The 27,374-nt window shown below is 42.8% G+C and overlaps 2 protein-coding genes and 1 long non-coding RNA gene across 3 annotated transcripts; 2 read left to right on the plus strand and 1 right to left on the minus strand.

Annotated features, from left to right (window-relative positions):
- Nucleotides 1-1,752: 1,752 nt before the first annotated feature.
- LOC122465693 lies at nt 1,753-21,831 on the minus strand. The gene is made up of 3 exons (XR_006290704.1): nt 19,548-21,831; nt 9,790-9,853; nt 1,753-1,834 (listed from the first exon to the last, which is right to left on the minus strand). It is a non-coding gene; the product is annotated as an uncharacterized LOC122465693 (long non-coding RNA).
- On the plus strand, nt 9,021-11,249 carry APELA (apelin receptor early endogenous ligand). The gene is made up of 2 exons (XM_027829272.3): nt 9,021-9,466; nt 11,160-11,249. The coding sequence occupies exons 1-2, from the start codon at nt 9,391-9,393 to the stop codon at nt 11,246-11,248; spliced, it is 165 nt and encodes a 54-aa protein (XP_027685073.1). The 5' UTR covers nt 9,021-9,390; the 3' UTR covers nt 11,249.
- A 2,635-nt stretch (nt 21,832-24,466) lies between the features above and the next one.
- Nucleotides 24,467-26,968, plus strand: TRIM60 (tripartite motif containing 60). Its single transcript, XM_007067090.4, has one exon. The coding sequence runs from the start codon at nt 24,936-24,938 to the stop codon at nt 26,358-26,360; it is 1,425 nt and encodes a 474-aa protein (XP_007067152.1). The 5' UTR covers nt 24,467-24,935; the 3' UTR covers nt 26,361-26,968.
- Nucleotides 26,969-27,374: the final 406 nt, after the last annotated feature.

A 27,374-nucleotide genomic window follows, 5' to 3' on the forward strand; every position in this document is an offset into this window, starting at 1 on the left:
AGCATGAGGTCATGATGTTAGTTCATGTTGAGACTGGAAGTGCAGCTGACCATCAGGCAGTGAAACTGATTTTATCCAAAATGCTTCCAAATGCACAAAGCTAAGAAAAACAAGAAAAGGGAGCAGGGAAGAGATTTTTTCCCCCCTCATCTTCTTTGGTTATAGTCACCTTAAGCTACATCTACACTGTAAGCTGGGGGTGTGATTCCCAGATCACATACGATAGCTCTCATCTGAACTAGCACACTAAAATAGTCGCATTCCTGCAGTAGCATGGGATAGCTGCCAGAAGTATATACCCACAGGGTTCGGGTGGGTTTGTATGCGGGATGGCTCGCCCATGCCACCACTGCTGCTTCCCGTGCTACATGGCTACACTGCTATTTTTAGTGTGCTAGCTCAGATGAGAACTAGCACAAGTATGTCTACGTGAACTAGGAATCACACTGCTAGCTCAAAATGCAGTAGAAGTAGTCTTAGTTGGCACTTGTAGGTACAACATTTCTGATGGAAGTGCGATTTTCAAGTTGATGATCACCTTTTAGGTAAAAAAAAAAAAACCAAACAAAACTCTCCATAATTATAACCAAGGAAGGAGGCAATCTTTGCTGTATTTTGCTGCAACATTTATATTTTGCTCCCGAAATGTGCATTGCATATATTGATAGAACAGTGCTCCACTTGTATAATTTGGTGTTCTGTAAAGATCTTTGTGTGAGAGAAGGGCAATATTCCACGCTCCTTTCAGGGACATATTTTTAATTATCTGATATTTGGAGCAACGTGAGCTTCTCCAAAGAACACCACTGAATTTTTAGAAGTATTTTTATGAGGTCATCTCTGGCAGAGTTGATTTAGTCATGATTTGATGACGCTCTCTTCCGGATGGAGAGAGAGACTCTATCAGAGGGTAGGAAATATCCTTAACTCTCCTTTCAGATTGGTAGTGGAATTTTTAACAAAGGCCTTTTGAGATCCCCTCCAGTACACCTCTGAGTTCCTGCTGGTAAGGCCCGGAAAGAAAATTACTTCCCAACCCTAAATTTGGTCATCAGTTTAATTTTGTACACATATGCAAGAACCATCACAGTTAAGTAGTCCATCCATGCCATGTACAAACCAAAGCCAACTTTTCAGACTTTGCCTAGGCTTTTCTGCCATCTAGATTTTATATAGAATCTGGCCCTTAATTTGTACTGCCTCCTAATTCTGAAAGTGCGTTTTTTTTCCCCTCCCCAAAAGAAAGCATACACCAGAATATCAGTCAAGTGAATGCTTAGGAGTACAGCCTATGTTAGTACACAGTCTCCTACACATGGTTCTTTTAGGCCCCATATGCCCTGGGCTTTAAATATATTTTAGGACCATGCTTAAAAACTCAGTTAAAGGATAGTTCTTGCTAAAATGCTTTCTAATGAGGTTTGGGCCCACAGTGTGGATGAGGCCCAAACTATTTCAAAACCACATCTTTAAGAAATACCCTAGACTATGTCCCTAGAGTTAAAATTCCACTGTAGAGGGTCTTAGTGTTACAGACTGTTGCAATCCACAGAAAGGCCCACTGCATTTTTGTTCCCTTGTTGCACAATTCATATGCCCTCTTGCTATGTCAAACAGGCACCTCCTTACTCAGAGCTTCTCCTGGAGAATACTCAGCATCAGATCTAATTATTTGGTTGAATATTTGGTTAACCCCCCCAATTTTCACGCCTGCTAGCATCGTAGAGCCAAATACTTCTGTTGGTCAGCGAGGTGACTTCTGGCCTGGCTTCCACGTCAACAGAATTGTTAACTGAATTCCAATTGCAAAATCTTTAGTCTTTCACTTCCCAGGCTGAGAATTAGAAAATCAGTTTTGATGTAAACTGACCAACTGATCTGAAGGCAAGGAGACAAAATAAATATGGACCTCCATTTGTACCGTGACTCTTTGGAACAGAATTATGGTACTCTCAACATAGTATCTTGGATTTTTACAAACACTAATGAATGTATCTTCTCAACACCTCTGTGAAGCAAGGCGATGATATTCCCATTTTACACATAGGGAACTGAAGCATTATAGCATCTCACATGTCCAGAACTGAGCTCCCATTGATTTTAGTTGCAGTTGTGAGTGCACAGCAATTCTGCAGAGACACCTGGGGTTTGCTTAAGTTAGGCACCAGAAAATAAGGAACATATAATGGTCATTGTTCAAAAGTTTGATCTACATGACTTGCCCGGCATCACACAGGAATTTTGGCAAAAGCAGGGATTATCCAGGCATTTGACTGCCTTAACCAGGATGCAAAAAGAAAAGGAGGACTTGTGGCACCTTAGAGACTAACAAATTTATTTAAGCATAAGTTTTCGTGAGCTACAGCTCACTTCATTGGATGCATTCAGTGGAAATGCACTGAACTAACCAGGATGCCATCCCTTTTCTTCCTTCAGTTCTCTGCCTCATTCATTACACTCCTTCAACTTCTGCAACAAATGAAGCAGGGATCCTACAGACAACAGCCTCTTCTTTACACAACCCTGATTCATCTTCCTAGCACACTCAGTTCTGTGCACTGAATGAATTGTGGAAAAAAATACTATGTGATCATGTAATTAAAATGATATCATAATACATACACACAATCATAGGCGCAGGAAGTAGGAGTGCTGTAGCACCCTCAGGTTTTATGAGGGACCATAGGCCCCGCACCTGGGACACCACTCCCCAGCTCAGGTCCTGGGGCCAGCCTCATGCCCCACTCCCAAGTTGCTGGCTCCATGCCCGGGTCTTTGCTCCCCACCCTGCGCCCCGGCCACCGGCTCTGTGCCCCACATTCCACTCCCCAACCCCCCACCTGGGGCTCGGATCCTGGACATGGGCCCCACACCCCGGATGCTGTCCCTGTGCCTGGGGCCTGCGCCCAGGGCCCCACTCCCGGCTCCGTGCCTGGGGCTCTGTTCCTGAAGCCCCACCTGCTGGCCCAGTGCCCAGCCCCACCCCCTGCTCCCAGGCCTCTGCTCCCAGGGCCCCGCGCCTGGGCCCACGCCTGGGGCTCTGCTCCTAGCCCCACATGTGAGGTCCCAGCTCAGGCTGCCAGCCCCTGCCTGGGGCTCCGCTCCTGGCCCAACGCCCGCCCCCAGCTGTGGCCAAAGCCTTGGCCCCATTACCCCTGTCCAGGTCTCCCCCTCCCAGAGACACAGCCCTGCTCCCAGCCTCACCTCGGGGGAAGGGAGGGGGGAGGACAGATAGGGGGAGGGGGGATGGCTTTCAGCATCCCCACTACTAAAAATGTTCCAGCACCACTGCACACAATGGAGTTTGCATTAAGGTTGCACAAGTTTTGAAGGCTTGACTTTGCAACCTTAACATTCTTTAATATAGTAAATTACATTAAAAATCTAAGTTGTTTAAAAACATAAAAATTAAATTACACCACGTAGAATCATTCTGATCCCCACAGAACAGTCCTCTATCACTTGAGCTAACAGAATAACTGATAGCAATAGAAGGTTATCTTCTACGTGGACCTGCCTTTAAGGGGAAGGAGACCCTTTGCTAGTGGGTTTCACAGCTATTTGCTAGCTAGCAAAGGATGTTGAAACTCAGGAATTGGGTTCAACACCATAGGAGTGTTCTCTAACGGTTACAGACCCTTCGCCCTGTCCACCCACCTTCTCCCAGTTCCCTTCTGCTCCTAATCCCTGTTTCCTCAGGTCCTACTCCTGTTCCCTCCCTTCCCCACTATTATCCCCTCCCAACTCCTGTCCATCCTCCCACACCGTATCCCTGTTTCCCCCTACTCCTATCCTCCCCTAGTCCCTGCCCACCTTCTCTTCCTCTCCACTTCTATCCCTTCCCTACTGCTTTCCCCTCAACTCCTGTCTGTTCCCCCACCCCACACCTTTGTTCCCCTGCTCCTATCTTCTCTGCTTCTATTGTCTCCCTCTCCACGGCTTCTGCTCCCAACCCCTCACTCTACATCTCCTACTCGGAGTTCCCCACCCACCCACCTATGTACAGCACCATTCATCATACCTCTGCATTCATGTCAGGCTGCCTCATACTTCTTTTCAGCATTCTCTGGGTGCCAGCAGGGGGAGTAGTGAAAACAGAAAACAGTCTTCTTGCTACCTGTTCCAGCATCCTGCTCAGCCCCTGAAGATCTGAGATGAAACCCTTGCACAGTAGGGATGGTTCATGTTCAATCTGGGCATCACAGTGCAGTAAAAATATTCAGAGAATGTAGCCACTGAACACTAAGTCTCTACTGCGTACAAGGTTTCTTCAGAGGCTGAAAACTTGGCCAAATGTGGGCGTATGTTCATGGAGATGGTAAAATAATAAATAACTAGCTGTTATATAGCACTTTTCATCAGTAGATTTCAAAAGCTCTTTACAATGGAGACACCTATCTAACAGTAGGGTGGTCCTCCCCCGCTGCCAAATTTTAAGCCCTTGCTCCAAAGTATGAGTTGCCAGAACTTCTCAGTGAAATGCCTGTAATTTTTTTTAAAATATAGGCAAATTAACGTATTTTCCTCTAAACTTGCTCTCAGAAATGGCTGAACCATTTTAGCTGAAACTTTTTGGGAGTGAAAAAAAAAAATCAGTCTTAGGCAGACAGCCAAGTATAGAAAAATTTCTGCCAGATGGTTTAAGTTTGGGAAAACTTTAAACAACTGAAAACAGGGTCTTATACTGGAAAAAGTCAGGCAACCTTAACTTTAGGCATTGCAACCTGCACTGTCTATAATGATATTGATATTAAAGGAAGATCAGAGAAGGGAAGTAAGAGACAGGCTTTGTTCTTTTCTTTAAAATAAATAAAAAGTTACCTATTCTAGTCTCCACTATTCTAACACTAACTGCACCTTTACTTCCTGATTGATTGTGAGCAAATAACTTCACCCATTTTTCAAATGTGAGAACCCTGGGCTGGAGTACCAGCAACAACACAGGTAATGAATGACAAAGTCAACCTCTGCTCCTTGCTTCTCAACAACTAAAGGGGTTGAGGATAGAAATCCACTGATCCAGGGAATCATCCCTACAGCACAGAGCATCTGCCAGCAACATACCCTACACTTGTCCAGATCTCCGATGCACCTTTAAATGCCTTCCCATTTCTTTTGGGCCAATTAAAAAAAAAAAAAGAAAAAAAGATGGGGAGAAGAAATACACTATCATGTTTTTGTTTGTTTGCGTCTGTTCAAGTACTGGCTATGATAAGAGAATTAAGGGTAGATTTGAAATAAATCTAAATTTCAAAAAAATTGTACATCAAAACTCAAACTATCGGTTTGTCAGCAATTTCTACAGCAGGAGCATGTCAAGGAACTCTCTAATCTAAGGCAAATTCCTAGGAGAGCTATGATAACCACATTATAGAGGCGTGGACCAGACATGTAAATTAATTTTTGTATAATTTTAGATAGTATACTGAATAAACAATGCAGTCAGAAAAGGTAAGAATATTGAGCCTAGAATGCTGTATATTATTTTTATGCCTCATATATTTCAGTTGTATCTTTAAGTAATTCTGCTCAAAATATTTGTAGGTTCTATAGCAGAGGCAGGCAACCTTTTTGGCCTGAGGGCCACATTGGGTTTACGAAATTGTATGGAGGGCCAGTTAGGGGAGGCTGTGCCTCCCCAAACAGCCACGTGCGGCCTGGCCCCTGCCCCCTATCCGATCCCCTCTGCTTCTTGCCCCCTGACGGCCCTCCCGGGACTCCTGCCCCATCCAACCTCCCCTGTTCCCTGATTGCCCCCCCCAGGACCCCTGCCACATCCACCCCTCCCTGTCCCCTTACCGCCCCCGGATCCCCCCCGCCGCCCCATCCAACCCCTCCTCTCATTACTGACTGCCCTCCTGGAACCCTGTCCCATCCAACCACCCCTTCTCCCTGACTGCTCCCAGAACCCCTGCCTGCCCATCACCCCATCCAACCCCCCCTCCTTCCTGACTGCCCCCATTCAACCCCCTGTTCCCCATCCTCTGACCTCCCCAACACCTATCCACAATCCCGCCCCCTGACCACCACCCCGAACTCCCCTGCCTCTATCCAACCCCCCCACTCTCTACCCCCTTACAGCATAGCCTGGAGCACTGGCAGCTGACGGCATTACAGCCGTGCTGCCCAGAGCGCCAGGACAGGCAGCCATGCCGCCTGGCTGATGCCAGCCACGCCACCGTGCAGCACAGAGCACTGGGTCAGGCCGCAGCTCTGCAGCTGCGCTGCCCGGAGAGAGCTCGCAGCCCACTGCCCGGAGCATTGCACCGGCGGCGCAGTGAACTGAGCCTGCAGGGGAGGGGAGACAGCAGGCGAGGAGCTGGGGACTAGCCTCCCGGCCAGGAGCTCAGGGGCCGGGCAGGAGGCTCCCGCAGGCTGGATGTGGCCATAGGCCGTAGTTTGCCCACCTCTGTTCTACAGCCTGAAAGGGCTGCATAGCCTGGGGAAATTGGCAATGGTCTCTCTATCTTTTTAAGTATTTACAAAGTACCTATCACCCTGGAATTTAAGCGCTTTTCACCTCTAAGTTATTGGTTTGAGTCAAATGCAAGTCAGTTCTGATTGAAAGTCTTTATCCTTTAGGAGCCTGTATGAAAAGGAGTCAGACACAATGTTCTAATTCCTAGTGAGCAGATATACACACCACCAAAAAGGTGGTCCTGTGGATAGAGTACTGGACTGAGATTTAGAAGATTTGATTTCTAATCCTGGTTCTGCCACTGATTTGCTGTGTGATCTTGGGCAAATCAGTTCCCCATTCAGCTCTGTCTTTTTAGATTGTAAACCCTTGGACAAGGAGTATCTACCAATGGGGATTTATACAGCATTTAGCACAAGTGGCCCTGATTTCAGTTTAGATTTCTAGGCACTAATATTAATAATAATAATTGGAAGTCTAATCTAAAGGGTTAAGGACTGAATGGACAGAGAGAATGAACTAACCTCTAAGGCCTGGTCTATACTTAAAAAACACAGATATATTGGTCAGGGTGTGGGGGGAAAAAAACACACCACTGACCAATGCTGACTTAACCCCCAGTATCAATGCAGCTATTTCAACAGAAGTATTCCATCAGCGTTGCTACTGTCACTGGGGAAGGTGGTGTTCTGATACCAACAGAAAAACTCCTTTTGGCAGTGTAGGCTGAGTCTATACTGCACTGCCATAGTGGGCATCATTTCCATAGCGTAGATATACCCTAACTTTTAAAGAGCAATCTGGGGAAGTTAACAATGTCTGGTAGTACACCAGCTCTATGATTCTATCCATCAACAAAAAGAAAAGGAGTACTTGTGGCACCTTAGAGACTAAAAGAAAAGGAGGACTTGTGGCACCTTAGAGACTAACCAATTTATTTGAGCATGAGCTTTCATGAGCTACAGCTCACTTCATCGGATGCATACTGTGTATGCATAAATAAATTGGTTAGTCTCTAAGGTGCCACAAGTCCTCCTTTTCTTTTTGCGAATACAGACTAACACGGCTGTTACTCTGAAACCTTAGAGACTAACAAATTTATTTGAGCACAAGCTTTCGTGAGCTACAGCTCACTTCATCTGCATCCGATGAAGTGAGCTGTAGCTCACGAAAGCTTATGCTCAAATAAATTGGTTAGTCTCTAAGGTGCCACAAGTACTCCTTTTCTTTTTGCGGATACAGACTAACACGGCTGCTACTCTGAAACCTATCCAACAACAGAGGACTTCATTTTCTAGTGCTGTCAGTCTAGCATCTTCCTCAATAAGTTTCAACCTTCAAATAATTATTTGAATCAAGCTGCAAGTTACATTTTTATTATTCGATGTTGTTTACACACACATCCCGTATTCATATCAGATCACTCGTCCCATAACAATGTCCTTTCTCTTTCAGAAAAGTTCTATAAAATTGAATAGGAGGGAAACTGAATACAGTTTTTAAAGAATCCTAGAGAATTATTTAACAGGGATTTAATTCTCTATTAAATTTAACAGGATGGGTTAAACTTTTCTGTAGAAAAGTCTCTCTATAAATTCTACAGGATATTTTCCTTAAGGGTCATATTTCCATTTTCTATGGTACTAGTCTGTATTCCACTCTAGGAATTCAGCAGGTTGAGAATAAATAATAAGGATCACTCTAATCAAATTTTAACTCATACCAGTATTTCAAAGATACTATCAGGTTTCAGAGTAGCAGCCGTGTTAGTCTGTATTTGCAAAAAGAAAAGGAGTACTAGTGGCACCTTAGAGACTAACCAATTTATTTGAGCATAAGCTTTCGTGAGCTATAGCTCACTGCATCCGATGAAGTGAGCTGTAGCTCACGAAAGCTTATGCTCAAATAAATTGGTTAGTCTCTAAGGTGCCACTTAGTACTCCTTTTCTTTTTGCAAAGATACTATGTGCCTCAATAAGGGTTTTGCAGGGTAGTCCTTAGGACTCTCTCTTTTCTCTCTAGAGCTCTACGTAGCTGTGTTTTTATTGTATATCACACTGTTTCAGCACAGTTTTGTTAAAGGTAGTTTATCACCTTATTTGAGTAAAGAACATAATGAATATCTAGGTGGGTTTTATAAATACTAAATCCTTTTTAATCTCCTCCCCATATTCAAATTGTTGCAGCACAATTAATATAATTTAACAAAGTCATAGCTCTACCGATTCATATTACCAAAAGAAGTGTCAAAAGTCTTATATATTCATTCCAGGATATTCTGAGCTTGTAGGAACACTTGATGATACAAAAGCCACACATTAGGTTTAACAGTTTACAGTTTCACTTTGAATAGACACTACTTTGCAGCTAGTTTAGAAGAGATAAAAAAAATTGGGCAGCAACAAGGACTACAATGCTTTGGGGGAGCTTAAGTTTGTGCTTCAGCATTCTTTCAGAAGGGACAAAAGGGGGGGGGGGAACTTCCTGTCATTTCCATTGCTTTCTGCATGTGGGACCAACATGCAGAAAGCATGGGCAATGCAGAGTTTAAACAGTTGCAAATGGAGGGAGGGAACATCGTGCCTTGTTTTACATATTTCTCCCTGACTGGGTTGAATTTAACGTGAAGCTGCTCCATTGTTCAGGGCTCCCTGCACCATATATATTGACAGAAGCTACTGTTTACATGGACTTTTCATCCCTTCATTGTTTGCTTATGGAAAATAAGGGGGAGTGACAAAAAAGAGAAGGGAAAGGGAGAGAGAAGAGGGAGGCACTGACCACAGTGCAGAACCACCCAATAACCTTGTCTTATGTGATCATTAACCTTGCTGGAAAATGCAACTGGCAGTTCATTCTGGAGCTTGTCATTAGGATGTGAGCAGAGACACAGATACTGCAGAGGCATTTTAAGGATTTTTTTATTTGCTGCAAGTATTATAAATATTTCACCTATTTTGTGTGACTGCAAAATGAGATTCCAACAGCTCCTTTACATCTTATTTTTTCTCATGATGAGTCTTCTCCTTATCAATGGACAGAGGCCAGGTAGGAATTGTGTCCTCACGTTACATGTTAATATGTATATTTTATAGGAGTACCGACTATACAGTTTAAGTTTATTGCTTTGACTTTGTTCCAAACACTTATTCTTAGTTATTGTACTTCCATTGCTATTTGTTTTGCAGAATTTTTAAAGTCCTGGGTCTAGAGACATATTAATAGTAATAAAGATATACATGTATATAGAGTAACTACCAAAAGGTCTAAAGAAATTAAGATTTAAACCAGATCTAAAGATGTTGCATTTCCATGCCTGCTCCTGAGAAAACACGATCAGACGAATGTTACATCAGCTACATCAAACGTACCTTGGTATGTAGCATCCACAGCACTTAGCTTTGATGATTGACTTGACTAGGCTGAGTTTACGCCCTGATAAAAATCACGATGAAACAAAATGAAGCTGTTAAGACACGTCAACAGCTATAATCACTTTACGGAGCAATACGTATGTTTAAAAGGTCTGGAGTAGCATCTTTGCGAATATTGGATGCGGGGGATGGTGGGGGGGGAAGAGTTCTACACTCGTTGCGAGGCAATTTTGTTTACTCCTTACCATGGACGGTAACCTATCATTCAGATCTGGTATCTACGCTGATCGCAATTTTAATGTTTCCTATGACGACTTTAAAGTACTGCTTTGATCATATTTATCATAAAAAGCGGTAGTAAAAAAGAAGCGGTTTGCTGTACAATTATTGTTAGACGGCTCTCAAACAACCAGCCATTCAAAACTTCCACGCACCTATTAAAGAAAACGTAACCGAGGTTTTTGAATGAACAAAATATGGAAGCAAAATTCCAAGCAGTATAATTATAGTCTTTAAGTTAGGCAATTGTGATAACCACACCAACATAAACTCATTTCACTCTATTTCCTGATTAAGGCTAAAGAAAGGGGTCAGCAGGAGCAGAGAAGGTAACAACGCGCCCCACTGCTGATTGCATTTCTGACTCTTCTTTTTGGTTCAGGGGAAGTTTTATCAACTGGGGAGGGAGCACATCTCAAATGTGACCCTATGGCTGTCTTCGTCGGTGCAGAAATCAACGCAAACTGAGTGCTAGTCGCCCGCTGTAGAGCCAGATTGCGCCCTAACTTGAAATTAGAGCATGTAGACAAGGGCTTGGTATACAAAGTATATAAGGAAAGGATTCATCCTGTAAGGTAGAGGGCACTGTGGCCCCGATTCAGAAAGCATTTATTTTACGAAACTGCTCAAAATGTTTGGGGTGCTATACCTTCTGCTCCCGGAACGGTGACTGCTATTTTTGAATATGCTTTGTCAACAAGTTTATGGCACGTGGGGGGACACGCTATTTCTGAAATGGGAAGAAATCTAGAATTTTAAGGGATGTTTTTTAACCAACAAAAAAAAAGGGGGGGGGGGGAGGCTGTGAGGACAAGTAGCACGAATAGTATGGAAGAAGCAGCATGATTCAGTGCAAAGATGTTTGTCTTTCTTTCCGTTCGCTTTGTTGCTTAATATCCAATAGCATTTGCCAGAAATGCTTAGAAATCCGGGAGGAGGGGAATGCAAAAACAAATAGGTCGGTGTAGGACATCATAGCAGGTTCTTTTGCATGCTGTGTGCTCAGTATTATATACAAGTGTAATTGTCTGATTGTTGAAGTTTTCGATTTAAACGGTGTGGTTTCAATTCCCGCTTCTGCCTTTCAGCTAACCTGGCCCTGCGCAGAAAGCTGCACAGACACAACTGCTCCCACAGGAGATGCATGCCTCTCCACTCCAGAGTGCCCTTCCCCTGAGGTATCTGAAATCCAACCTGGCTTTGCTAAAGTTAGGAGAGTTCGGTAATAAATCCAGGCGCCAAGGAGGATGTAATTACCAAAGCTTCCCTATACATTTCTTTGGAAACACTGCTGAACAGGCTGTCCAGAATAAGCACATTTCCAAATTCTGCTTACATTTCAAAACCGTTTGCGCTGCATTTTACTAACCAAACCACAAACATGATTTCATTTGGTCTCGAGTCCTTGCGATTTCTTTGTTCTGAAAAAAGGGCTTTGAAAAAGCAGGAGGGAAAAAATATGCTTTATTTAAACTCCATGGCAGGATCCCAGATGTGCTAGGGTTATTGGACTTGATTACAGTGTTTTCAGTATGGCAGATTCTGCACAAGAAATCAGCTCCTTTGGATAATGGGCTGTCCCATATTAGCGTTCCCTTATACTTCTCCCCCTAGGCAAATTCAAACTCCCTCCTCTCCTTATACAGGCTGAAAATTCTTGAATCTGTTATATCTGCAACGTTGCTGGGTTAGAAACACTTCCCACTGTACTATTGTAGTTCTGAATACATTTCTCTTTGCATGAAAAAGTAACCCCAAATGTTTAAAAAGGAAGCGCTGGCCAGTGATGAGAACTTTAGGCTAGGCAGGAAGAGTACTCAGTTAATACCTGTAACTGATTTGCTGTGTGAGGTGGGGCAAGTCACTTGATCTCTCTTACTCTTTGCCCTGTGTTCCCCCATCAGTAAAATGGAGATACCACTTACCTACTTACAAGGGGATTCTGAAGCTTAATTAATGTCAGCAAGGGGCTTTGAGATCCTTGGATGAAAGGCTATGCAGGTGCAAAACATTAATGCTCTATAGCGGATTACAGAATACACATTCAAATATGTGCATATTCAAATACATTCCAGTGACTCCAGAAGCATACAGGTAGCATATGTAAATATAGTAGGTAGGCATCAAAAGGATACCAAGACTCCCTTTCAGGGAAGCATGCAATTTAAGAATTAATAAAACATGCCGTCAATAGTTTTGCATCTTTTAAACTCTTTGTTATAGTCAAGATAATGTGCTAGTCCCAGGCACGTCAGCATAATTAATAAATAATGACAAAATCTATACTAGGAGGATCCAAGAGCTTTCAATTTGCTAAGTAAGCATATGACTGTGTAAAACAAAAACCGAAGCAGAGCTTCTGACAATGCCATGAATATCATTTCTATCTTGCATAAAGGAAATACACACCACTACCTATCTAAGGGCATCCTTGTTTCCCTGCTACCACCACCATTCAGTAGCAACTGGCTGCACTGATCTATAAACACAATGGTATGTGTATATGCCATACGTACAAAAAGCACAGGAAGCTGGAAAACTGAACGCCTAAGGAATGATTAAGATATCTTCAGCATAACCCCAGATTTACTCCAACATTGCATCGAGGCAGTAACTAGAATATTTTCAGGGTGCAGGTTTAAAAGCATGCTCATATTGAAGTGTGTAAAGATGTTTAAAGATAGATCTGCCTAACTGGTGCTTCAATATTGAGCACAGAGGCCCACCTGCCTGCTCATTTCAACAAGAGACAGTCAAGACAAGATCCCTCATCAGTATCAGCATAAACATAACCAGCTAAGCAATCAGATCAGCTCACTCAGCAGGCAGGCAGGAGCTAAATGAGCTGAATGATAGAGAGGGATAGTGGAATTTAGTTTAGGAGCAGGGGGCTTATTGAGTCACTCCTGAATGACTTGCTTCAGTTCTCATTAAGATAGTGGACTCAACACTCCTTTCCCCCAATCCTGCATCTATAGACTAGAGATAGCCTGTGCACAGGCTATCTACATTTTCTCTAATGTGCCCCCGAAATAGTGTATTTGGCTTCAAATTGCACCGTCTGGGTGATAAATATGCACTTACTCTGTTTTTTTTCCCCCTTCTTCCCTGTACAGTATATCAATTTGCCAGACTAAAAGGTATTTTCAACGTTATCTGCTTTCATTCAGGGAGCTGATTTCTAGTAACAAAAAAGTCAGTGACATAGCAAAAAAGGGTACTCATTAATTCATAACCAATTGTATCGACATTTAGCTAAAGACTTGTTATAATACTGTTCTGTCAAGCTGTTTAGAAGTCTACAGGGCTTGATTTTGGTGGGGAGGAAGGGTTTAGCATCTTCAGCTCTTACTGATTTCAGCAGGAGCTGTGGGTGCTCAGTGCTTCTGAAAAAAATCACACCTTATATCCTAAGTGGGCCATTTCCTTTCCAGTTTTAAACTGGACATATATTTTTGTGTATTTACTAAAATTGTAATTTAGCATCTTTATTTAGTTACAGTGGCATCTAGAGACCCCAACCACAATCAGGACCACATTGTAGCAGGACACATCTATAGTAAGAGACAGTTCCAACCCCAAAGAGTTTACAATCTAAACAGACAAGAGAGACAAAGAAAGTATTATTATTCTCATTTTACAGACAGAGAATTGAGGCCTGGATCCACAGAGAGACTTAAGTGATACAATGTGGCGTGTTGCAAAACCTAACTTTTAGGTGTCTTGAAAATCACTGGGATATACAAAAAGAAAAGGAGTACTAGTGGCACCTTAGAGACTAACCAATTTATTTGAGCATAAGCTTTCGTGAGCTACAGCTCACTTCATCGGATGCAACAAGTTGCAGTGAGGCACCTAAGGTCCCTATACAAGGAAGGGGGAGAGATAGTTGCTTTAGAAAGGGATCCATAAAAGCCAGCATGCTGGGCAGGGGTCGCCAAAGATAGCCAATGGGAGGTGCTGACAAGAGGGGTGTATCCTAAGCCCTGCCCCGATAGTGTTCAGCACCTAAGTCCAGCTGCAGGGAGGAATCCAGCTAGTGATCCACAGCTGGAAACCTCCTTCCTGGAATCAGGCAAGTTAGGCCTTGAAACAGCCGGTTTTTGCAACACCCAGCTTAGGCACCTGACTGCCTCTACACAAGCCAGTGACTCAACCAGGATGTGGAAGACCCCATTTTCAATTCTCACCTGTGCCTGATGAGGAGGTGAATACTGTAACCACTGGTCTGCAGAATACTTCACTCTCTCGCCCAGTTAATATTTAATTTCAATGGAAAGGCTTTAACAAGAGAGACCCACATCAGAATATCCCATAGTTTAGTGGTTAGGGCACTCTCCTGAGAGATCCTTGTTCAAATCCCTTTTCCTTGTCAGGCAGAAGAGGGAATTGAACCATGGTCCCCCACAGCCCAGGTGAGAGCCCTAACCACTGGACTATCAGTTTTAAGGAAAGCCACTGCTGTTGCCTCCTCCCCGCACCCTTTTACACAGAGTTAGGTTATCATTAGGGCCCTACCAAATTCATGGCCCATTTTGGTCAATTTCACAGTCATAGGATTTTAAAAATCATAAATTTCATGATTTCAGTTATTGAAATCTGAAATTTCAGTGTGTTGTAATTATGGGGCCCGAACCCAAAAAGGAGTTGTTGGGGGTCACAAGGTTACTGTAGGTGGGGGTTGCAGTACTGCTATCCTTACTTCTGTGCTGCTACTGGCGGCAGCGCTGCCTTCAGAGCTGGGTAGCGGCGGCTGCTGGCCGGGAGCCCAGCTCTGAAGGCAGAGCCGTTGCCAGCAGCAGCACAGAGGTAAGGATGGCAGGGTATGGTATTGCCACCCTTACTTCTGCGCTGTTACCTGCAGAACTGGGCCCTCAGTCAGCAGCCACCACTCTCCAGCTGCCCAGCTCTGAAGACAGCAATGCAGAAGTAAGGGTGGCATGGTATGGTATTGCCACCCTTACTTCTGTGCTGCTGTTGGCAGGGAGCTGCCTTCAGAGCTGGGCACCCAGCCAAAAGCTGCCACTCTCCAGCCACCCAGCTCTGAAGGCAGCGCAGAAGTAAGAGTGGTAATACCGTGACCCCCTAAAATAACCTTGTAACCCAGCTATAACTCCCTTTTGGGTCAGCACCCACAAATTGAGAAATGCTGGTCTCCCCTGTGAAATCTGTATAGTATAGGGTAAAAGTACACAAAAGACCAGATTTCACGGTTCGTGACGTGTTTTTCATAGCTGTGAATTTGGTAGGGCACTAGCTGTCATCTACACTTAAAATGCTGCAGTTACACCATTGGAGCACTTCAATGTAGATACTCATTACTATGACAGAAGGGGTTCTTCAATTGCTATAGCTGATTCACCTCCCCAAGAGGCAGAAGTGAAGTTGACAAAAGAATTCTTCTGTTGACCTAGCACGGTTAGGTCAGCATAGCTACATCTCTCAGAGGTGTGGATTTTTTATACCCCTGAGACACGTAGCTATGCCAATGTAAGCTTCCAGTGTAGACCAGCCCTTAGGTGTGCTCTAAGTAAACCACTAGATCAGGCCCTGCAGGCGAGCTAGAAGGATGGGCACATATCTTCCCTAATTTGAGAATTGCATTGGGGCTTAGATGGGAGATAGACAGGCACCAGGATGCCTGAGGCAGCAGCGTGCATGCCCAGAGGCAGAAACTTAGGCACCCAGGAGACTTTTTTACAGCAAAAGTTAGGCCTGTATGAGTTTAGGCTCCTACAGAGTTAGGTGGCGGCCAAGTGGGGATTTTGTGGCTCACAGTGGTGCCTAAAAGTGTAAGTTAGGTACCTGAATCTCTCTGTAGATCTGGCCCTAAGTGAGTCGTCCACTGGGCACAAAAATCTGGGGCAGAATTCAACCCAGATCTTCCAAGTCCCACTCCAGTGCCTTAAGCACAAGACCATATTTCCTTCTATCTAATGAGCTGTTATTACAAAGCTTACCATTTGCTTTCTGGAAATTGAACTGTCACAGGAGACAGTTGTAATGTATCTGGGAATTCAGCAGTTTGGATCTATTAGCCTTCCTAGCAGACCTCTTGAAACATAATTATGAGACTCACAGGCTCCTCCAAGCCTACACAAACAGCAATTGCTGTTGAATGATTTACTTATTTAACAGATTTAAACAAAATGAGGCCCCCTGGGTGATATCTACTGTTTACCTGATTCAAATGAAGCAGAATAAGCAAACTATGACCACTGCATTTAAGGATATTGGCTTCCACTACAAACACCCTGTTCAACCAGTACAAATAAAAAACAAACCACCGAAGAAAATCATTGTTTGATTAACCTTGATTTTCTGTAGTAATCAGGTCCTCTAATTAAAAGGAAAACACTATTGGGAATGTGGCACCATAGTGAAAGAGAAACTTAAATAAAAAGAAAACCATTCCTTCCTGGGCCAGAGGTCAAGAATGCATTTGATTTTTTTAAACCCACACACTTCACAGCTCCTTGCAACGACACATCAGAAGTGAGGTGCCTAATTTATGCAATTAAATAATGAGATGATATTCTGGTAACTAACTATTACAAATAAAAACAAAAACTATGGTGGCCTTGTAAAGTCAATACATTTTGACACGGAAAAAGTGTAGGGAGCTACTGAACATCCATGACCCTCTTTAAAGATTAATGGAATGGACAGTGCAATGATTTTAAATCAAATGTGATTTTTGCCTTCCCAAACCATTCTTTCTAACAGAAAGAAGAATGAAAGAGGAAACCAGTCAAGAAAATGCGATGTGATAGTGCAGCATTCTAATCAGCACAGGTGTCCATGTATAAGCCGTCACCACATTCAGAACCTTATCAGACTCCTACTGGAACAACTTCACAGGAGTTTCAGATTTCTCTAAGTTGGGAAAAACAATGGAATCACAAATGACCCCTTCAGGAACTTTGGAAAATCACCAGTGCCATAAAAAGATAGTCATTCTTTTCTACATACCAACAAATAGTCATGTGGGAAACAGCAAAGCATTGTAGCTTTGAACATTTTCAAAAATTAGACCAACATTATACCGCTGAAAGAGCTATTATTTTAATAGTTATTATTTACCATTCACATGTCTGTGTATTTCTATTTAGATATAATACCTAGTAAAGAACATGAAAAAGAATGGTAAAAGATAAATATTTAATAGTTACATTTTATGGACAAATATATAGGTTTTGATGTTTATGGTAGTATTGGATGTTTATATGTAGCCATAATTATGCAATTAACTTTACTATAATCTTAAGCAAAGCATAATGTATCTATCAGACAGTTGTAAGTGCATATTCATTTATGGATAGAAAAAGTGTTAACCGCTAACCTCTCTTAGGAAGCAAAAATGTTCAATCTAGACTTTAGAAAAGAATCCTGAATGTCTTAGCTCTGTTTTTAAGTCATGTTGCATACCGTAAAAAAACATAGGTTATAATCTTTGATGGTTATTTATGTTTATAAAATACCTATGGGGCTGTACATTTTGTAAAAAAATAATTATGCTCTTCAATAACATTAATGTCTCATTTTAAATAAACTTTGTACAATTTTTGTTTTTAATTTTAATTCTTTATGTGTAAAGGGTCCTGCACCCAAAGAAAATTTAAGAATTTATCTAATTTCTTTTCTAAATTTCATAAGGGATCAATGTAAAACTTTTCCTACTCAATTTCTGACATACAGTTAAATAAAAATCAGTTGTTCACTTGACATTACATTTTCAGCAGATTTTTCCCAAAATTTTTCTTTGCATTCTGAAAGTATTAAAATAATTCTAGTAATGTTGATACACAGAAACAACTTATTATGACAGGTTTCAGAGTAACGGCCGTGTTAGTCTGTATTTGCAAAAAGAAAAGGAGTACTTGTGGCACCTTAGAGACTAACCAATTTATTTGAGCATAAGCTTTCGTGAGCTACAGCACACTTCATCGGATGCATCAACTTATTATGAGCTTCTTATATTTAACCTATAGGACAATATAGTCAAAGCATTACACTGCATCATGTCACTTGATAACGATAGCACCATGTGATTTGCATTGGGATGCAGACATGATTCCACATCTCTAAGTCTGAAATAAATGTGAGTCTTTAACTGTCCTATAAACGGCACTGGACCTTGAAAACTGAAATTTTCCTGCAAATAAAATGAAATGTCATTGCCCTATTTTAGGGCAAGCAGCAACTCCAGCAGTAAAAGAAGTGGTCCTATTTCCAGATTGAGAGCAAAAGCCAAAATCAGCATTAACTCATTCCTGGAAAGGACGAATACTATGAGTAAATAACAATATGGTGCTCAATTGAGTTTAAAATGGAAAAAAAAATGAGCAGTAGCCACTGTGACTCATGCACGAAAATTAAGGGTACAGTGCTGCTTCCATTGAAGTCAACAGGAATTTTGCCATCAACTTTAGTGATAGCAGAATTGGGACTAACGGGCCCAATATTCAATTGAGCCTCAAATCGCCCTTGACTTACATACAGTTTGGGTTTTTGTGGTTTTGTTTAAGGTGCACTTTCACTCAGAGTGTAGAATATACACATGCAAGCCCATTTAGACAAATGGGCTTTTGCATGTGAGAATCTGATATCACCTACAAGCATAGGAGACATTTGGGCCGCAATCCTGCCACAACAAACCCACATGAGTAATCCAACTAAACTGAACCAAATTAGTCATCTGCCTGGGTGTTAACAGGATTAGAGCCATTGTGTGTATGTGTGTGTATACCTACAGGGTTGCACACATACAAATGGAAGCTGCTGAAAAGTCAGAACTCAGTTACATAAGGAACTAACCTAACTTGATTTTTAAAAAACCTTAACTAAGAAGTATTTAGTTCTCAAGCTGCCACAGTCAAAATGTGGGTTTTTGAAACGTAAATAAATATCCCAAAATAGAGAAGGAACCTGAGATTACGTGGGACCATTTATTTAACAAATTTTATCTCCAACTCAGTTTCATCAACTCTTTAAATTACATTAGCTATTTAGAGTAAAATACAAAATGATATAAAACCAGGTCAGCAGGAAATAGCAGGCTGTGGTGAGAAACAGCAGAGAAACAGCATATGTTCACAAATGATAAACAATTCACATCCTCCCTTTCCAGTATAGAAAAAGGAAATTATAGAAGAATAAAGTCTGGTAATACTTCTCTTTTACACTCACACAATATACAAATGTCCTAAATCTATACACAGACAAATTCTGCTCTGGGTTGCAGTACATTTACCCCAATATAACCTACAGCAGAATTTGACCCACAAATGCTAGGTTTAGTAAGCAAAACTCAAGTGCACAAGTGAAACACAAACTAATACAGACCAGTACTTTGTATACTGATCTGCTGTTATTGATGCTGCTAATATTTATCTTATTTCTTTCTAGTAACAGCAATCAACTAATATATTTGTCAACCATAGCACAATTCTGATACAGAAAACATTGTAACATACCTTTTTATTCAGGAGCAATGCCAAGTCCAGTAGTGATGGTGCTTTTTTGCCTAACTCTCAGGGTTAGGCTGTTGATAGACGTGTCAGCTGAATGGCTTTATTCCTTGATTACTGTTCATTAAATTGGATTAGTCCTGAGCAGATTACTTAGTCTTGAAACAGTAGAGATTTGGTGAAAGAGATCATTTATTGCAAGAGATAGTTCAAGATATATTAACTGTATTTAGGTAGAAAAATGTATGCACTATTGAGAAAGACATAACTGTACACCAATATCTACTGGGGGAAAATTTGTTTTGCTTTACCTAACATGCATACATGACAGCTCTTTTGGGCAGTGAATATCCCTTGTTGAATGTTTAGAAAGTGCTTAACGTATCTGAGCAGTACCTCAAACAAACTATAATAAAATAACAAACAATTATATTAATAGAATATGTGCATTTTGGTGCAACTAGCATTTGTATGTACTTTTAGCATGGTTTTTATAGCATTATTTTTTGGAGAAATAAAGACATCTTAAAAAACTGTAAAAAATCGTTAAAGACACAAAGCTTTTATTAACTGCAAACCAAAATACATACTATGTAATTTACTTCATAGCCACCACTTCAGTGTTAATGATTAATTCTTAATGTTTATGCTCATACTGCTCTGGCTGTGATCCTACAGATCGCACAATCTAAGGCCGCAGAACTGCAAACATTTATGCATGTGAGTAGCTGTATACACAAAACTAATGCCAGCGAGTTCTGGAGCTACTCATGTGCATAACGTTACTTGTGTGTAAGTGCTGGCAGGATCTTGCCAAGCTGAGTTGGGCTAAATAGTTAGGAGATTTCTAAGTAACAAGTAGAGTATAACAGAAAGTGATATTTGTAATTCATTAAATGACACTCTTGCCCATGTGTAAGCATGGAAACTATGCCCCCATACTTGTTGGATTTTTTTCTGTCTTGGCTAAAATATTAAAACCAGAGCATGACCACTGCAGTCATTAATTATCCGAGTGCATGTTTCACAAAAGCACAGGTGTTCACCTGGCTGTTATGAATAAACTCTAATGACATTCTGCCTAACCAAATACTTCCTGTGTTTTCAATTGTGCACTTTTAAACAGCTGGCATGTCTGGTTCCAAAACTGCCTGCACTTCAACAGCAGATGAAATGAGCACTGTATAGGTGAAATGAGCAGAGCATTCTAGAATGAAGGGTTCTATTTAAATGTAAAATGCACCAGAAAGAAGAAGAAATGGACCAGCTGATTCAGCATCAAAGCCAGCAGCTGTGGGGTTTATAAAGCAGTGATTCAGTATAATTAGTATTTCTCCACTACAGTATTTTAGACAGTTTTCTTTTTAGTCCCTCATTTGTGGTCATATTTGTATTTTTAGCAAGGGAAAAGAGGATTTGGTGGCCAAACTAAAGATGACCAAACATCTTGTTTTATGGTTTCAGAAAATCATCCGGGTTTGTACTGGTGGATGGGGAAAGATGGAGTTTCCCCTTTCCCTGAAGAACACCAGACAAAAGAATACTTTTACAATCATTTTTCTATCATATGGCTCATCGGGGTAGTAAATTGCACTTAAAACTAGTTCCCCTGATCAACTGACCGGGGGGTGGGGGGGAATCACGTTACTGGATACCCAAAATGATATTAACTATTGTAGGAAAGTACAACTGTTCTAAGTATACAAATTCTTTGGGAGAGGTAACAGAAGTATGAAGTTGATGTACCCTAAAGACTCAGAAACAAAAAGGCAAATTAAAAGAAACCAAAAATGTATTTATTTTTTTAATTTCATGACTTTCATGTGTATAACTCGTGATTTTTTCATTCTTATGGTTGCCAATTTATCTTGGGCTTTTAGATCTATATTTAATAAAAATTACAGTATAAAATTGCCTTTGAGAAGGATTTTTATACAAGACAGAGCCAAATCTTTAAAGGTATTTAGGCAACTAGAGGGATTTTCAAAAGCATCTAGATGCTTTTAATCTTTAAAAATCTGGTCATTAGTGAATATTTTTCTACACACGAATTGCAACATGTGAAAAAAACACTAAGGTGCTAGACAGAGGCAAGATAACAGTTGACAAAAACAATATCCCCTGGTGAATCAAAAAAAAGGTTTTGAGACTAACCCAGGAAATCAGTCAGCCTTAAAGTCACACCATCCCAAAGAAGAAAAGGAGGACTTGTGGCACCTTAGAGACTAACCAATTTATTTGAGCATGAGCTGAAAGCTCATGCTCAAATAAATTGGTTAGTCTCTAAGGTGCCACAAGTCCTCCTTTTCTTTTTGCGAATACAGACTAACACGGCTGTTACTCTGAAACATCCCAAAGAATAAACTTGTGCATGCATCCGATGAAATGAGCTATAGCTCACGAAAGCTTATGCTCAAATAAATTTGTTAGTCTCTAAGGTGCCACTAGTACTCCTTTTCTTTTTGTGAATACAGACTAACACGGCTGCTACTCTGAAACCTGTCCTTGTGCATGGTGTGACCCTGTACCCCATATTCTTCACAGACATATGCTTATGATATGGCATAACTAAGATATGTTTTATGCAAGATGGGTCACGTAAGGTATCACTGGAAAGGTTATGATTTACTGAGTATGATTATCTCATTTGTATGCACGTATCATTTCTATATCTGAAGTTGGGAATATTGACTATGTAACAATGTACAACCGTATTTACACTTGGGGAATGCCTACCAGACAGTATGCAATCAGCCTGGATGGGCCATTAGGAAGGACAATAGGACTCTAAAGATGCTAATCTCCCTTCCTGAGAAATTTCAGGGATGCTGCTTTAACAGTGCAGGGTCAGGTGATCATGTCATCTGGTACTGGACACAATCTTGGACTTCTAGTGTTTTTCCATTAAGAGGGGGTGGGGGTCAAACTGAGAAACAAAGGATTTCCACCATATGCAAATCCTATTTAAGGCTGGGGACTGAGTCAATCTTGGTTCTTCTCCACTGCCACCCTACCCAAGAAAGAAGACTGCTGAAAACACCTGAAAAAACAAGGGAACTAAGCAGGATGCAGGGGCTGAGCTCAAGTGAAAAAGGTCTAGCCTGTGAAAGGAATACCTGGAGATTTAAGCTGCATTCAAGCCGTGCAGTTTACCTTTGAGAAACTCTGCAACCTGTATAAAACAACACGTAGGGTGAGAACTTGCTACTATTAACCGTTTAATTTAGTGTAATAAGCTTAGTTTGCGTGTTTTGTTTTATTGGCTCAGTAATCAACTTTGTCCTGTTTGCTATCCCTTATAATAACTTAAAATCTACCTTTTGTAGTTAATAAACTTTTTTGTTTATTCTATAACTAGTTTGTGTAATTCATAACTGGAGGGGGGCGGGAGGCTTTGCATATCTTCCTCCAAATTGAGGGAGGGAGCGAGCGAATTTCATGAGTTTATGCTGGATAGATCTCTATACAGAGCAAGACAATATAATTTGGGGTTTACACTCCAGAGGGTGTTGAGTGCTGGGCAATCCCTGAGCTGTCTTCCCACACAGACTCTATGATGCTACAGCTGGGAGTGTCCCTACCTGTGTGTGTGCGCAGCAGGACAGGGTGAGGGAGCCCAGGCTGGTGGAAAGGGTGGGCTCAGTGGAACCCCAGTACATCAGGTGGCACCCCAGAAGAGGGGACAACTCTTTTTATAATGGGGAAAAAACCCAAACATTTAGAATTAAAAACGAATATAGTAATATAAACAGGAAGTGTTATACCACATGTGATTGCTGAAGCTCCCAGTAACTTCTACGATTCTTACTAAATCTATGGACAATTATATCCATCCAATAGTAACAAATATAAATAAATGTAAATGATGAAGTGCTAAGAGTAAGAAATACATTTTAAAAAGTAAACAAGTTAAAGGAGCGAAACCACACTTACAGTGCATCACAAGAAAAAGGCAATCCAATTCAAGCCATCAGAACACCAGCTCAAATGCATTTGGGCAGGGGTTCTCAAATTGGGGGTCGGGACCCCTCAGGGGGTTGTGAGGTTATTGCGGGGGGGTGTTGCAAGCTGTCAACTTTGCTCCAGCATTTATAATGGTGTTAAATATATTAAAAAGTGTTTTTAATTTATAAGGGGGGGGGGTCCCACTCCTAGGCTTGTTATGTGAAAGGGGTCACCAGTAAAAAAGTTTGAGAGCCCCTGCATTTGGGACTTGCTGTGAGGCTTTATGCAGTCTTAGAAACTGATAAAGGATCCTTGTAAACACCAACACCGTGTATAAATGTGATAATGTTTGGCCGGGGAGGGAGAATGTATGTAAACTATTTCACTGGTCTCCTTGAACAGCTCCGACATCACCTCCGACAGGGCAGAGCTGCCTTGTCTGGGCACGGGGGTGCTGAGCTCCACCATCCTGCGAGGGGGAGAACAGGCCCCTGGTCCTCATCATCTAATGTTTGCATCCACTGCAGCTAGCTCGCCCCGCCAGCCGGGGTAACTTATCCCCTCTGCCGTCCCCAGTGCCTAGTTCACAGTCCCGACTCCTGCCCCCGCCCCTCCTCCCGGTGCTCGCCCTTCTCCTGTGCAGTCAGTCCCCCCGCCCCAGCTTTGCCCCTCTGCCCGCCTTCTAGCCCCGCGCCCAGCACCCGCGAGGCAGCCCGCTCCGCCGAGGTTACTGCGCCCGCTCAATTCGCGGCCCGAACCCGCTCAGTGACAGCCAAGCAGCGACCGGCGGCGGGCAGAGAACGTAACGTTACTCCGGCAGCCCTCGCTGAGACTACAGCTCCCAGCGTGCCACAGCTCCCCGCCGCGCGGAGAGCACAACTCCCGGCAGGCAATGCTCGGCCACGGGCCAGGCGGCTTGTGCCCGTTGCATGCCGGGAGCTGTAGTCTCCGGCGCACGGAAGTGTCACCGTTGTAATCTCCTCCCCGTGGAAAGGCGCGCGGCTCCGTCGCAGTCCCGAGCCGAGAGGACGTTATTCGGAGTGCCGCGAAGGCTCAGCTATGCTCGTCTGTGCCTTTGACAACTTCCGCTGCGTTGGGGAGGCATGGAGGAGGGAAGAGCGTATCTCTAGTCTGATTGGCTGAAAGGAAAGCGAGGGGCGGGAAGAAAGACCCTTAACCCCGGCCTCTCTCCATTTTGATTGGGTACAGGGCTCGATGCCGACGTGGATGCAGGGGTGGAAAGTCCTTCCCTTTTTGACTGTGGGCCACAACGTCTCCCCAGGGGAAGGGAGAGGTGTTGGGTCCAGGCAGACGTGAGCGGCGCCGCGAGCTAAAGCCTGGAGACTCCGCGACTCGGCCCCACGCTGTCAGCGTCACGTGGCAGGGCCTGTCAGGAACTGTTGCTCTGGGGGCCGTTGGCGAGCACGCGGGCGCTGGGCGGGGCCGAGCATGGCGACGGCCCAGGCCCTGGAGAGCCTGCAGGTGGAGGCCAGCTGCTCCATCTGCCTGGACTACCTGAGTGACCCCGTCACCATTGACTGTGGCCACAACTTCTGCCGGGGCTGCATTTCCCGCTGCTGGGAGGAGCTGGAAGGCCACTTCCCCTGCCCTGTCTGCCGTCGGCGCTTCCACCTCCGCTGCTTCCGTACCAACCGCCAGCTGGGCAACGTGGCCGAGATTGCCCGGCAGCTCCGTGCCAAGCGCAGCCAGCGACACCGGCGTCCCCGCCCTGATGCCTCCAGGGTTCTGTGCCACAAGCACCAACAGGTCCTCAGTCTCTTCTGCGAGAAAGACCAGGAGGCTGTGTGCCTAGCCTGCCGCATCTCCTGCCACCACCGTGACCATGCCGTGGGTCCCCTTGACAGGGCCGCCCTGGCCCATAAAAAGAAGCTGCGTGCCTACCTGGGTCCCCTGAAGAGGCAGGTAGAAGATGCTCGTAAATTCCTCTCCAGCGAGCAGAAGAAGCCAGCTGAACTGAGGGAGAAAGTTGAGAGCAGGCGGCAGAAAATTGCGTCCGAGTTTGAGAGGCTGCACCAATTCCTGCAGGAGGAGCAGCAGGCTGTGCTTCGGCGGCTGGAGGATGAGGAGAAGGAGGTTCTCCAGAGGCTGAGTGAGAACGCTGCCAAGCTTGCTGACCACAGCACCAGCCTCAGTAAACTCATCACAGAGATTGAGGAGAGGTGCCAGCAGCCAGCCATTGACCTACTGAAGGGCATAAAGAGCACCCTGAACAGGTGTGAAAACATCAAGATCCCCAAGGCCATCTCCATTGAGTTGAAGAAGGACAGTTGCAGTTTTCCACTGCAGCACTTTGCCCTGAAGAAAATGATAAAGAAATTCAAAGCAGATGTGACTCTGGATCCCAAAACAGCTCATCCTAACCTTATACTGTCCGAAGACCGCAAAAGTGTGAGGTTCGGAGAGACCAAGCAGGATCTGCCTGACAATCCTGAGCGATTTACTTATTACCCATTTGTTCTGGGCTCGGAGGGATTTGTCTCAGGAAGACATTACTGGGAGGTGGAGGTGGGAGACAAGACTCAATGGACTTTGGGAGTTTGTAGGGACTCTGTGACTAGGAAAGGGAAAATTACACCATCACCTGAGGATGGATATTGGAGACTCAGGCTGTGGAATAAAGATGTTTACACAGCTCTTACTTCCAGTCCCACACCCCTACTGTTGAGAGTGAAGCCTAAACGGATTGGGATTTTCCTGGATTATGAACTGGGTGAGATTTCATTTTACAATCTGAATGACCATTCTCACATCTACACTTTCACTGAAACTTTTACAGAGAAACTCCGGCCTTTTTTCTATCCCGGAGTCCATACAACTCCTCTGATAATCCGACCAGTTACAGATTGGGAATAATGAAATCAAGACATTTAAAAAAATTCTGGTTTTCTAAATTTATTTATTTTATTTTAAAGTGGTCCTCTTCACTTCTAGTAATGGAGTGAAGACCTGTTGGTTTAATCCTAGAATTTAAGGACAGAAGGGACTATCAGATCATCCAGTCTGAGTTCCTGTATATTTTAGGCCACCAGCTCCACCCAGTACCCACACATTGAACTCAACAACCGAGAGTTCAAAACCATTAGAACAGTTGTGCACCTTCTCACAGTAATTTCTTTCTACAATCCGAAGGCATATTTTCTTTTACGGAATGGAAGAATTGGCTTGTTATCTGCTAGTAGATATCCCATTCTTCTCCAGAGCGGAGGAGAGAGCCCAGGTTATCAAGGAGTAAACTGATCAAAGAGGATATTGTTTGAAAGTTTTATACACAACAGTGATGTATAGAAAGTTAGATGAGCTTATGCTACTATATTTCTATTATGGCTTTTTTGTTAGAGGAATGGTATGTGTTAACTTTTGCTGGGAGTGCAAACTGCAGTTAAAGTTGTATTTAGACTTCCAGTATAACTTGTTTTCAGATTTTCATGATTTTCATAAAAAAAATTTCCTTTGTGACTAAATGATTTTTTTGTGTGTAAAGTTGGGGAAAATCTGTCAACTTGTTAAGTTATGATGAGAGTTTGGGGATAAAATGACTGTTTTCTACCCTAAAACATGGTTTTAGTTTCAGGTGACTGTAAAATGGTATCATGGGTTTCATGTGTTTTTACTAATTCTAGACTAAATTTGCTCAGTTTAGAAGTTAATAAAATGGCTTTTTTTTTTTTTTTTTTTTTAAAATAGTCAGTCCTGCAAACTCAATCTGGGCACTGACCATCAATCTGGGTTCTCTCTTCTTTAGGCATAATAAAGATTCTGCAGATTAAATTATAATCCTATTAGAATCCAGTTCAGTTATCTTTAGGAGGTTTGTATACATATGTAACTGAAGGCAGAATTTGTTCCTGCAACTGAAATTTTAACAAA

Source organism: Chelonia mydas, chromosome 4 (genome assembly GCF_015237465.2).
Source record: "Chelonia mydas isolate rCheMyd1 chromosome 4, rCheMyd1.pri.v2, whole genome shotgun sequence".
NCBI lineage: Eukaryota > Metazoa > Chordata > Testudines > Cheloniidae > Chelonia > Chelonia mydas.